Source organism: Callithrix jacchus, chromosome 3 (genome assembly GCF_049354715.1).
Source record: "Callithrix jacchus isolate 240 chromosome 3, calJac240_pri, whole genome shotgun sequence".
NCBI lineage: Eukaryota > Metazoa > Chordata > Mammalia > Primates > Cebidae > Callithrix > Callithrix jacchus.
The window spans coordinates 176227770-176241758 of record NC_133504.1 but is presented as its reverse complement, the minus strand read 5'-3'; the positions used below and the strand labels follow the sequence as shown (position 1 = coordinate 176241758).

The window sequence follows — 13989 nt, the reverse complement described above, 5'->3', positions numbered from 1 at the left end:
AAGGAGACAAAATGTTCACACGTTCTTCTTCCCCTGGGTGGGAGGTCTGGGCTAGATCATGGAGGTAGGAGATGGCATGTCGTCCCAGCAGGAAAGGGACTAAAATGGAATCACCCAGGAGAAGTGTGTGCATTCTCTTAAACTCAGGGGAGAGTAAGGCCAGAAACTCTAGCTTCCCCTGTGAGGATGGAGACTGATTTCCAGTAGTACACTAGACATTCCCAGCATGATGGAAACAATTATTTCAAAATGAGTATTTTCTGATAGAGCAGATGCTATTTAGTAAGCTATTCCCTTAAAAAAAAAGATACTTTCAAAGTGCTTGTAAATTTGATACTTTACTTTTCTGTTAAGAACTTTTGAGACTCTGTATTTTAGTTATTGCAAATAACCTTTGAAACATTGTTCTGCTCACTCCATAAGCACCTAGCACAGGTTTTAGTACAGAGCAAGTGCTCAACATGTATTTGTAAAATAAACAAATGATCTTTGGAGTGAAAATGGATGATGTGGTAAAAGTGTATTAGTTATGAAAGCTTTCCTATAAGCTAACTAATACAAAGGTTAACTACATTAAACACATGTGAAAGCTTAGTATATTTGCATGATATTAAGATAGAAAATTTACTTGGTCGTCTTTTCTCTCCAGTAAAATTTTGATAAAGTGATTTCTATAGCTTATTTTCCTTTTTTTTAAATCTCTAAACATAACCCCATTTTTTGAAAACTGTGATCACAAGATATATGTAATAAAACTCTTTAGCAAATAATAAGTTATAGGGTATTCATTCTTTACCCTCCTCCTTCTCTCGCACCTTCCCATCATTCATCTATCTATCCACCTATTCATCTCCACTGACCCATCTATCCCTCTATCCACTTGCCCATTCATTCACCCATCCACTTATCTATCCATCCACCCATTCACCATCCATCCATCCATTCACTCATCCATCCATCCACCTGTCTATCCAGCCAGCCAGCCATCCACCTACCTGTCTGCCCACCTATCTGTGTACCCTTCTGTCCATCCATTCATCTATCCACCCATCAATTGCCCACCCAATCATCTACCTATCAGTGTGTCCACCCATTTGTCCACCCACCCATCTGTCCATCCATCCATCTCCATCTTTCCATCCCTCTATCCATCCTTCCTCCTGTCCATCCATCCACCCATTTTTCTGTCTGTCCACCTGTCAACCCAGCCACTCATCTAACCACACACGCATTCACCTGTCTACCCACGCACCCATTCATCCTCCATCCATCTGTTCATCTATCCATCCAGCATGTCAGGGACCCAACCCTCTAGTAAACACCTGTCCTCCCTGCCCTCTCACAGTGACCTATAGTATTACAGGTCAGTTGTGTCTCACGCAGATATTAGAAGAGGAATAATCAGCACCAGGATTATGTCATATCAATTTGCCATTGCCATAGGTGCTCGCACCTTCCCTTGAAGTCTATGATTTGCTGTCATCACAGAGTCCGCAAAGCCCCTTCTTCCCGGGACTGTACTGAGAAGCCCAGCCTTTCCCAAGGCTCTTTCCAGGGATCTCGCTTTATTTATTTATTTATTTATTTATGAAACAAGAGTCTCAGTCTGTCAGCCAGGCTAAAGTGCAGTGGCATGAACTCAGCTCACTGCAACCTCTGCCTCCCAGATTCAAGCAATTCTCCTGTCTCAGCCTCCCGAGTAGCTGGGACTACAGGCACATACCCGGCTAATTTTTGCATTTTAGTAGAGACGGGATTTCACCATGTTGGTCAGGCTTGTCGTGGACTCCTGACCTCATGATCCACCTGCCTCAGCCTCCCAAAGTGCTGGGATTACAGGTGTGAGCCACTGCAGCTGGCCTCCCGATTATTTTCTTCAGGGCAGAACAGGGCTGCTGTGGAGTCAGAAAAGCCAGGGAAGGGGCAGCAGGGACATCTGCACTGGCAGCTGCTGTTGAGTGTTGGAATCACCAGGATGTCCAGCCTGACCTGTACATGGGGAGCCTTGGACCTGAGCCATGCGGCACAGCCTGTGTTTTATCTTTACGTGCTGCTAACTCCAGCATTCCCCATGTGGACACCTCCATTCCAGGGTAGCTGCTAACTGGAAAGTCTACAAAACTCTTTCCTTCCTGCTCCTCACACCACTTCCTCAAAAACATGTAGTCAGTGGGACACACTTTCTAATGGGAACTCAACCAAGCAGCAAGATAGAGCCTACTCATTTAGGGATGTAAAGACAATGCTCTCCTCCAGAATTCTCTTTTTACTTTTTTTTCTAATTAATTTTCTTTATAGAGATGGGGTCTTGCTATGTTGCCCAGGCTGGTCTCAAACTACTGGCCTCAAGTCATCCTCTCTCACCTTGGCCTCCCAAAGTGCTGGGACTACAGGCATGAGTCACCACACTCAGCACCCAGAAATCTCTTAAGGAGAGCCCTGTCTAGGTTTGGAAGAAATATTTAATAAAGGCAACATGATCTTTAGTGCTCTGCATGAAATGATGAGAGGCATTTGTCTTGCTCTTAAGAGTGACAGGAAAGATGACAGTGAAGGAGAAAATGAGTGGCAGGAATGATCTACAAAAATGGAGAGAGGTCTCCAGAGTCAGGCACGCAGCGCTGAACTCTTCAGTCATCATTTAACGGGGAACACTTGCACAGCACTTACTGCATACCAGGCTGTATGCGAAGCGCTTCTTGTGTATACTCATGTAATTGTCATTACAGCCCAATGAGGTGAATGCTATTATTATCCTCATTTTGTAGATGGGAGACTGAGGCACAGCGCAGTTAAGCAACCCCCTACCCAAAGACACACAGCTAGTGAATGTCAGAGCTGCGCTTGACACCCAGGCAGTTTGGCTCTAGGGATCTTAACGGCCTCTATTAACTTCCAAGATGCTTGGTGTGAGTGGTTTTATTGATGTGGCAACTGAAAAATGGCAGAGTTTTGTGCTGGGAAAGATGTGGGGGCAGTCAGAGAAAGCAGCATGTGGAGGCCTCAGAGCCCTCAGTTTGCAGAAATCTTCAAAACAGAAATGAGAGGTTGAGGCAATGCCATGAAACTCATATGAAGGCTCAGAAATCTGGATTATATGCAATAATGATGATGATAATGACAGTATCTACATTCACTGGGCTCATGTTATATGCGAGGCACTTCATATTTAATATCTCATTTAATCCACATAGTGAGCCTATGAGGTAGGGACGATTGTAATTCCATTTTATAAAAATGGAAAATGAGGCTCACAGGGAGCCATCCCAGTTCTCACAGCTAGTTGATGGCAGAGCCAGGACCGTCCCTGACCTGTGTGCTCGAGAGCCTTGGGGCCCCGGCCTGTGCGCCCGAGAGCCCTGGAGCCCCGGCCTGTGCACCCGAGACCCCTGGAGCTCCGGCCTGTGCGCCCGAGAGCCCTGGAGCCCCGGCCTGTGCACCCGAGACCCCTGGAGCTCCGGCCTGTGCGCCCGAGAGCCCTGGAGCTCCGGCCTGTGGGCCCGAGACCCCTGGATCCTGGCCCTCAGCTTGTCACTGGTTTCTACGTGCAGACCCTGAAGATGGCCGGGCCCTCCCCAGTGCATTGTTGGTGTATACCTAGCAGCAGGGCCTGCTGGGCCTGCATCCTCTCACGCTCCTCCTGCAGCTCTTGCCTGGCCTTTTCCTCCAAGGCCTGGAGCTCCAGCCGGTGCGCCTGGTGTTGGATCTGGAGGCTGTGGCTGGATTCCTTCTTCAAGCGTTCCTCTGTGGCCTGTGGGAAACAGTGTGGACAAGGAGGCATGTGGGGACAAGTAGTCACAGGGTTGGGAGACTTGACTCCTTTGCCAAGCTCTTCTGAGCCAGGGTGGTCTGAATGCTTGCATTCTCCCATGGAGGGCTTATCAGGCTACAGAGAACGCTGTACAATGGCCCGGCCACAGTAGCCATTTTGCACCTTTGAACCCACCCTCTTCCACAGCTGATTGGGCCAGAGCGGACACCCGTTCCAAGCTGGGCCAATCAGAGCTCCTTTTGGTATGAAGAGGTGGGGGATAGAGAGAGCAAAAGAGATGGACAGATACTCTGTGGCTCCAAATTTACTGTACTCGGGAGCTCTGAGGTAATATCTGACATCTGCCCCAGGACCAGTAGGGTGGAGGCAGCCGTCTGTGCAGGCAGCCCAGGGCTGGTGTGCAGAGCAGAGCAGAAATGCCATGGGGAGGAGGGAGGGTCCCTACAGCTCTTGTTTGGTCCTGAGAACTAGCTGTGTCTCTGTCCTTGGGTTCATATTCACTCATTCTTTCTTTCCCTATTTTTTATTTTTGATTCATTCATGCTTTCCCTCAACATTCATTGACTGAAGTCCCACTGCGTGTCAAATACCCAAAGCAGGTTCTGTGAGCAGCTGTGTAAACTTTAATAAGTGTCTCTTCACTGCCTACCTAATGTCACTCAAGTTGGTTTCTCTGAGAGGTACAAAAACAGCCCCTAAGATGTCCATGTCTGAATCCCTGAAAACTGAGTATGTCACCTCACATGGTCAAAGGGACTTTGCAGAGGTGATTAAGGATCTTAGACGGGAGATTACCCTGAATTATCTGGGTGGGCCTCAGTCACAAGGGTCTTTATAAGAGGGCTGTAGGAGGGTCGGTGAGAAAAGGGTTGATGGTGGAAGCAGAGGTCAGAAAGAGAGAAAGAGGGAGAGAGAGAGAGAGGGAGAGAGAGCACGCGATTTGAAGATGCTACATTTTTGGCTTTGATAATGCAGGAAGGGACCAGGAGCCAAGGAACTCAGGCGGCCTCTAGAAGTCGGAAAAGGCAAAGGCACAGATACTCCCCTGGAGCCTTTAGAAGGAACCAGCCCTGCTAATTCCATGATTCTTAGATTTCTAACCTCCAGAACTATCAGATAATAAATCCGTGTTGTTCTAAACCACCAAGCTTGCGCTAATTTGTTACAGCAGTAATAGGAAACTGATACAGTTTCTGGGTCCCCACCTCCCCACAGTTAGGAGAGTTTCAGTTAATACATAGCCCCAGATTTTAGATGAGGAAATGAGAGGTGGGCATTGGAGAGATGAATTTGGTTTCCCAGGGTGGCACAGAAAAGATAGAGAAATTATTATCCCTTCATCTTTTTTTAACTCTTTTTTTATATAGAGGGAGGGTCTCGCTATGTTGCCCAGACTAATCTCAAACTCCTGAGCTCAAGAAATCCTCCTGCCTTGGCCTCCTGAAGTATTGGGATTACAGGCATGAGCCATCACACTCAGGCACCCATCCCTGCTGCCATCTTTTTTTAACTGAGCTGGAAACTGTGGCTAGAAAGGTGGGAGACCTGCCTGTAGACAGGTGATGATAGAGGCAGGATTCTGACCTATGAGTGGTGGAGTCCAGGGCCCAAGCCCTTTCCATTCACTCATGCAGTGGAAATTTCATCAAATTTCCTCTGGGATTTCACCAAATACATGAGGCTCCTGTGAGGGAAGAACTCAACCATCTTTGCACCCGAGTTGGCCTCCTGAACCCAGTGGGTTACGTGGAAGCTTGCCTCAGCCTGTCTCTGTCACCTGTCACTGCGGATAGCCATAGGGAACTGGTCTCACTCCTCCCAGGTGAGAGTCAGTCATTCTGTGGCAAGTTTCTTTTTCTTTTCTTTTTTTGAGACAGGGTTTCATGCTGTTGCCCAGCTGGAGTGCAGTGGTGCGATCACAGCTCCCTGCAGCCTTGATCTCTCAGGCCCAAGTGATCCCCCCACCCCAGCCTCTTAAGTAGCTGAGACCACAGATGCTCACCACTACACCTGGCTAATTTTCTGTAGAACTTGGGTCTCCCTATGTTGCCCAGGCTAACCTCAAACTCCTGGCCTCACATGGTCCTCCTGCCTTGACTTCCTGAAGTACTGCGATTACAGGCGTGAGCCACCATGCCTGGTTGCAAGTTTATTTAATAAAATAGAAAAGCCTCATACTTTTCAAATACTCTGATACCTTCCTCCTCCTCCCCTTGTTGCAAGGCTCAGAGAACACCAATTGGTGACATTTTTATCCCTAGGAAAACGGGGATGGAGAGCTTGAAGCCTGGGCTTTGCAAACTTTCTCACTCTTATTCAGCCTCTCTCCATCCCAGGGGGCAACCAAAGATTCAGGTCAGTACCGCCCACCCACTTGCTCAGAAGCCTTTGGCAGTGAGAATTACACAGGCTGGAGCACCCAGGGCTCAGGGCAAGCTGGGGACTCATTCTTAGTGAATTTCTCCAGCTACTTTGGGAGGGTTACCCTGCTCTTGTTGTGGCCAGTTTGGGGCCTCCTAAGGGACCCAGTTTCACCTTGTTTCTCCAAAAGTCTCATATTATATAATGTTTCTATTCCCAGTGCTTCCAAATACCTTAGGCAACTCCCTCATGGCTACCACCCACTGATCCCAGCAACCTGTTTGAGGGGCTGTCTTTTCCCCTATAGGCGAGCTATGTAAGGACAGAGAGTGTGGTAATCATCTGGTATCTCCGCAGCTCTGCATGATGGCAGCTCACAATAGCCACTCAATAAATGCCAGCAGTATAGATGAGTGAATAATAAAAATGAGCCTTTTAAAAACTGAGCTGTTACTCAGCCATGAACTGTTCTAAGTACTTTACATGTATTATCCCTTTTGATCTTCATAACCATCAATCATTTTATAAATGAGGATACTGAGGCATAAAGAAGCTAAATGACCTGAGCTCCCATACTTTGTAAATGGCAGATCCAGGACTCGAACCCAGGCAGCCCACTCATAATTACTGACACAGGAACTGGGGCAGAGTGTCCTTTCACTTGCCCTTGGCGAGGACTCAGACCTCATGGATCCAACTCCCTAGAGCACCTGGAACTCCCCGCCTCAGGTGAATGAAGCCTCCTGCTCTCTCTGCCTCCTGTGAGAAATTGGGGTCCGCAGCATGGAGGAATAAAGCTCAGGCATACACGAAGGTCAGTGTCACCCAGCAGTGAATACACCTGGGATCTCCCCGGCCTGAGCTCTTGCAGATTGTAAGCCAAAGTGGAAAAAGACTTAGAAGAACAAAAGAAATGAGAAAACTGACTTGACTTTTTTTTTTTTTTAAGCATCTAGTAAGTGCCAGGCAGTCCATGTATATTATTTCCTTTCTTTCTTTGTTTGTTTTGATTTGAGATGGAGTCTCGCCGTGTTGTTCAGGCTGGAGTGCAATGGTGTGATCTCAGCTCACTGCAATCTCTGCCTCCCAGGTTTAAGCGATTCTCCTGCTTCAGCCTTCTGAGTAGATAGGATTACAGATGTGCCTCACGATGCCCAGCTAACTTTTGTATTTTTAGTAGAGATGGGGTTTGACCATGTTGGCCGAGCTGGTCTTGAACAAGCCTGGCCCCAAGTGGTCTGCTCACCTTGGCCCTCCCATAATGCTGGGATTACGGGCATGAGCCACCTTGCTCAACTTTCTTTCTTTTTTTTAAAGCTGCTTTTATATTGTTATCAGGGTAATATGTGCACGTAGTAAAGAGCCAAATAGTATTAAAAGAAAGGAAAATAAGTTCTTTCTTCCTCCCTCTCTGTCTCCTGTTCTCTGGAGGCAGCTGTTGTCAACTCCTCGTTTCTTGTGGTATTTACCAGCATTAAAAAGACAGTGTTTCCATTCTACTGTATCTTATTTTTGAGATTATGAATTGTCTTCCCATTATAGTAGAGGAGGATTTTAGGTCTCATACACTCTACCTCTTCCATTCCTTATACATAGTTGTGTTGTTTTTTTTTTTTTTTGAGACAGAGTTTTGCTCTTGTTGCCCAGGCTGGAGTGCAATGGCGCGATCTTGGCTTTCCACAACCTCTGCCTCCTGGGTTCAAGCAATTCTCCTGCCTCAGCCTTCCGAGTAACTGAAATTACAGGCATGTGCAACCATGCCCAGCTAATTTTTTGTATTTTTAGTAAAGGCAGGGTTTCTCCATGTTGGTCAGGCTGGTCTCGAACTCCTGACCTCATGACCGTCCACCTCAGTCTCCCAAAGTGCTGGGATTACAGGTGTGAGCCCCTGCGCCCGGCTCTATATTGCTTTTTTAATATGTTGAAGTACACCTCATATTTTCTTTATAGAGAATATGTAAATATTATGCACCATTGAGCTTAAAAAGTTACTATGATTGAATTTCTGCCTTGTGCAACTTTTTGTTTTTCTTGCTTTAATAACTGCAGCATTTTTTTTTTTTTTTTGAGATGGAGTATTGCTCTTGTTACCCAGGCTGGAGTGCAATGGCACGATCTCGGCTCACCACAACCGCTTCCTGGGTTCAGGCAATTCTCCCGCCTCAGCCTCCTGAGTAGCTGGGATTACAGGCACGCGCCACCATGCCCAGCTAATTTTTTGTATTTTTAGTAGAGATGGGGTTTCACCATGTTGACTAGGATGGTCTTGATCTTGTGACCTCGTGATTCACCTGCCTCGGCCTCCAAAAGTAACTGCCGCATTTTTTATTTGTTTAGTTTCCTTTGGCTATCTGGCAAAGTCTTCCAACTTCTAAATGCTTTGTACAACACTCAGTGCCATTTTCCACATGGCCAAATCTATCAGAGAATCCATCAGTTCTGCTTTCCCCGGGAGACAGGTCTTCCAGAGCCCTCATTCCTTGCTGCAGCCTGGACTGAGCTATTGGCCAGCGGCTAAGCCAGCCTCCTCAAACCTTCCTTCTTGCTTCTGCATTGAACCTCAGTATCCCAGCTCTCTTTTATTCCCTCTTCCTTGGTTTGCTCCCTTGTTTTTGTGGGACACCTCTTCAAATAACTGCTTAAGAAGGGAACACCCTCTGAGAAAACAATGTTTAGGCCAGGCCACAAGGTAGAAGGTTCTGGATGAAACGCACCTGAACCACCTGCCAGGTTATCCACTGTTGTATACCATGCCACAGTTTTCCAAACCCTTGGAAAGGTTGAAAGGTCTTTGTGGCTGAGCTGTTTTGTTTTGTTTTGTTTTTGAGACACAGTCTTGCTCTGTCTCCCAGGCTAGAATGCAATGGCACAATCTCAGCTCACTGCAACCTCCACTTCCAGGTTCAAGTGATTCTCGTGCCTCAGCATCCCAAGTAGCTGGGATTACAGGCACTTGCCACCATGCCTGGCTAATTTTTGTACTTTTATTTATTTTTTACTTTTTTTTTTGTCATGAAAGCAAATCGTTCTTATGTCACCAAGGTCACAAGCAGGCGGGGAACGTAGCACAAGAAGCCCAGCAGACCTAGTCCACTTCCTTGCTTTGCCACTTATGAGCTGTGTGACCCTGAGCAAGTTACAAAATCTCTCTGAGCCTCTTTCCTCATCTGGAAAAAGAGAATACAATAATAACGACTGGGAAAGATTCTCGGGGGGGATGGAGGTCATGTAGAAAAGGGACAGCTTTGTGCATGGCTGTACCCACCTAGCGGGTGCCCAGCAGAGTAGATCGCACAGTCATCCCCTCACCTTGAGTTCCTGATGTCTGGACTTCTCCAGCATGCGCAGGGCTCTCTGGTGGGAAGCCTCGAGTTGGGCTTTCACGGCCTGGTTCTGCTGAGTGCTCTCCTGGAGCTTACGCTGCAGCTTCTCCCTCTCGAGGTCCGAGAGCTGCTTGAGCGCCTGCAGGTCCTCCCTGTAGTTGCTGGTGCACTGCTCCAGAGCCTGCTGCATCTGCGAGACCTGCACACCAGGTGTGCTGCCCTCAGCCTGAGCCCTGGGCCTTTCCTGGGATTTTTTTTTTTTTTTTAATGAAAGCTTTCTATATGTCACCTCCATGCAGCTGAGCCTCCTCTGTCTGTAGGGACTCAGGGGATGGAAGCTGCAAGTTTTAAGGACCTGAGGGTGGCCAGTCCTCCCAGGGATCCCTCAGCTAGAGCCACAAATGCCAGGAAAGAGGAAAAGAGGGGTAGGCACACTGACCTTCCAAGAGAAATCAAGAGAGGACTGGAATACTCTCCAGGGAACCACGTGGCAGCCCCCCTCCTCCTTCAGGTGCTTGCTCGAATCTGGCTTCCTCCTCCTGACAGCGTCCTGTAGTACTACCCCCTCTACCCCTGTCCCCTGTCACAGGGCAGCCTCCCAGAGCCCTCTACCCTGCTTTAGTTTTCTTTTCTTTCTTTGTTTCTTTTTTTTTTTTTTTGAGATGGAATCTCACTCGGTGGCTCAGGCTAGAGTCAGTGGTGCAATCTCAGCTCACTGCAACCTCTGCCTCCTAGGTTCAAGTGATTCTCCTGCCTCAGCCTCCTGAGTAGCTGGGATTACAGGCACGCGCCACCATGCCCAGCTAATTTTTTGTATTTTTAGTAGAGACAGGGTTTCACCATGTTGGCCAGATTGGTCTCAAACCCTTGACCTCAAATGATTCTCCCGCCTTGGCCTCCCAAAGTGCTGGGATTTCAGGCATGAGCTACCACACTCAGCTTTTCTTTTTCTTGAGTCATCATTACCTTAGAATCAACTACGTGATTTACTGACTTCTTATGCTGACCATTTACCTGTCTGTTTCTACCTCTGTTACTAAAATATACATATTCTTCTTGTGACACGGAATCTCACCAGCCTGGAGTGCAGTAGTATGATCTTGGCTCACAGCAACCTCTGGCCCCCCAGGTTCAAATGATTCTTCTGCCTCAGCCTCCAGAGTAGGTAGGACTACAGGCACATGCCGGCACACACCATCAAGCCCCGCTAATTTTTGTATTTTTAGTGGAGACGCGATTTTACTATATTGGCCAGGCTGGTCTCAAACTCCTGAACTCGTGATCTGCCCTCTTCAGCCTCCCAAAGTGCTGGGATTATAGGCGTGAGCTACCACACCCAGACAAAATGTATATATTCTTTGCATATAAAATATGAGACAGGATCTTGCTTTGTTGCCCAGACTGGAGTGCAGTGGTGTGATCTCAGCTCACTGCAACCTCCACCTCCTGAGTTCAAGTGATTCTTCTGCCCCAGCCTCCCAAGTAGTTGGGACTACAGGCATGTGCCACCACACCCAGCTAATTTTTGTATTTTTAGTGGACACAGGTTTCACCACATTGACCAGGCTGGTCTCAAACTCCTGAGCTCGTGACCTGCCCACCTCAGCCTTCCAAAGTGTTGGGATTACAGGCATGAGCCATCATGCCTGGCCAAAATATACATATTCTTTATATATAAAATATGATATCTTTTTTTTGGAGATAGGATCTCACTTTGTTGCCCAGTCTGGAGTGCAGTGGTATGATCACCGCTCAAGGCAGCCTCAAACTCCTGAGCTCAAGCAACCCTCCTACCTCAGCCCCCCGAGTAGCTGGGAGTAGACACATGCCACAACACTTGGTAATTTTTTTTATTTTTTCTAGAGATGGAGTCTTGCTATGTTGCCCTGGTTGGTCTTGAACTCCTAAGCTCAAGCGTTTCTCCTGCCTAGGCCTCCCAAAGTGCTGGGATTACAGGTGTGAACCACCACACCTGGCCATAAAATGTAAGGTATTTTGTCTGGCTTCTGCACTGATGAATCATCAATGGCTCATAGTAAGTGCTCATTAGCACAGCAGGGTTTTTTTTTTTTTTTTTTTTTTGAGACACAGTCACCCAGGCTAGAGCACAGTGGCGTGATCTTGGCTCACTGCAACCTCTGCCTCCCAGGTTTAAGTGATTCTCCTGCCTCAGCCTCCCGAGTAGCTGGGATTACAGGCATGCGCCATCACACCCAGCTAATTTTTGTATTTTTAGTAGAGACGCGGTTTTACCATGTTAGCCAGGCTGGTCTCTAACTCCTTACCTCCAGTGATCTGCCCCCCCATTGGTTTCCCAAAGTGCTGGGATTACAGGCGTAAGTCACCATGCCCAGCTGCAGCAGGTTTTGAATGAATGAATAAATAAAACCAGGAATCTCATTTTGCCCTGGTCTTGTAATGCCTTCTTAGCTTGGATGTGAATGAGGCCCTGAATGCATTTCCAAGTTTGTAAAAAGGAGAAGGCAAGATCTCAGGAAAGGGGCATCCCCACTAGGGCTGTCCTACCTGGGCTTGCAGTTTGGCCTTCTGGCTTTGCCAGTCCTCCTGTAGATGCTGGATTTCGGATGCGTTCTCCTTCAACAAAGAGTCCAGTGGAGGTTGCGGGTCACTTCCCTCCTTGAGGGACATTTTGATCCTTTGAAGACAGGGATGCCACAATCACAAACAATCCTAGGGCTGGGAATGACACTACCACTCTGATAACGTGCCAGCCACTCTGCCTGGGAGGAGGGACCTCTCTGATAGCAGTTAGTGGGAGTGAGAAACATCTTACCTGACTTTCAAAAAGCAACTTGCCATATAAGAAGTGTATTATTACGCTTAGGATATAATCAGTATTTAGCAGGAACCATCTAATATCTGTTTTAGTGGGTTCTTAATAAATGATGACCAACTGTCAGAATGACTGAGAGCTTAGAGTTACTGATATGGGATCTCTGGGGACTCCAAAAAAAGAGATCTCTATGGTCTTAATTTTGCAGCTCTCTCTGCATATATAAAAACAACGCTTCACCTTAATACAGTGTTCTGCATTTTTCAAAGCATGGTCACAACTTTTACTGGCATCCCAAGTACAAATAGGGGTATTATAAATAGGCCTCGATATATGTAGCGTGAACAAGGAAATGCTAGTTTAAAGCTGCAAGAGTTTCTACATTCTGGATAAGATGCTGACAGATGTCTTTACAGGAGGAGACCAGAGCTCCCTTCCTTAATTCTGACCTTTTGAACCAACTGAGAATTTCGAGTGTGATTGGTTTAGATTGGGATGTTAAGTGTTTATCTTGTTTGACAATGTAAAGGAATGCCACATGGTGAGCCTCTCTGTAGAGACTGCCAGGTATGAATGGCATCTGCTTCCCCTGACAAAAGAACATCAGGCCAGAGCCCCAGAGGTCGGGGTGAGGGTCTTGGGCTGTGAGAAAAGGCTATGAAAAGGAGCACTCTGCTTGGCAGAGGTGAGAAGGCCCAGGCTTGGGGGTTAAGTATGAGAGAGACAATGGGGACCCCTGAAAGGAAAAGCAGGATGCTAGAAGCAGCATAGGAAGGTGGCCAAGAGGATGGTGGGAGAGCCAGACCACCCCGCTCCAAATTCCAGCTCTGCAACTCACTCAATACGGGGCCTTGGTGAGGTCTTTAAACTCCCTGGGCCTGAGCTTCCTCCTCTATAGCGTAAGGTTAATAAGGCTACCTTTTCCATAAGGATTAATAGAGTCAATCTCTATAAAGTACTTAAAACACTGTTTGGTGCATAGTAAGAGTTACATAAAGAACTAATTATGGGCCAGGGGCAGTGGTGCATGCCTGTAATCCCAGCACTTCGGGAGGCAGAGGCAGGGGGATCTCCTGCCTGAAGTCAGGAGTTCAAGACCAGCCTGGCCAATATGGTGAAACCCATCTCTACTAAAAATACAAAAAATTAGCCAGGTATGGTGGTGCGTGCCTGTAGTCCCAGCTACTCAGGAGGCTGAGGCAGGAGAATCACTTGAACCTGGGAGGTGGAGGTTGCAGTGAGCTGAGATTGCACCATTCCACTCCGGTCTGGGCAATAAGAGTGAAACTCTGTCTCAAAAACCAAAACAGAAACCTACACATATTAAAAGAGAGAAGTTTTCTTTCTCTGCATTCTGATTCTCTTAGTTATCCTCAAGCCTTTCGAAGGTGTGTGAAACATAGCCACCTTTAAGGAACAATGTAGCAGGGATGCCTAGGTCTGAGCTCTGGGTCTGAAACCAACCCAATGGTTAGGAGAAGGCCAGAGAAACTGGAAAAGCAGCCTAGGGCAAGAGTGACAGGTGGCATCACCAGGTAAGTGCTCCCGGTGAATCCCTGGGGAGGGGCTGAACTTTCTCTCAGGCTAGGGCTCAGTTTATTATTATTTTTAATGTTTTCTTCAAGTAAAATTTAGATATAGCGAGTGCACAGATTCACTATAAGTGTACAATTCAGTGTGTTTTAACAAATAGATAAAACTATGAGGGGGGAGGCAAAAGTTACGTGTAACTTTTTGAC

At 47.2% G+C, this 13989-nt stretch overlaps 1 protein-coding gene across 12 annotated transcripts in view; it reads right to left on the bottom strand.

The window, feature by feature from the left end:
* FAM184B (family with sequence similarity 184 member B) overlaps nt 1-13989 on the bottom strand; it is a 171705-nt gene that overhangs the window by 16140 nt on the left and 141576 nt on the right. For 7 of the 12 annotated variants that reach the window (XM_078367454.1, XM_054253460.2, XM_035293993.3 and 4 more), the window contains 3 exons: nt 11983-12112; nt 9443-9655; nt 3598-3751 (listed from right to left, as the gene is read on the bottom strand). In XM_078367454.1, coding sequence (XP_078223580.1) covers nt 3598-3751; nt 9443-9655; nt 11983-12112 — 497 coding nt within the window. The remainder of the gene's footprint in view (nt 1-3597; nt 3752-9442; nt 9656-11982; nt 12113-13989) is intronic. The other 5 variants (XM_078367457.1, XM_078367455.1, XM_017970654.4 and 2 more) reach the window with 1 other exon arrangement.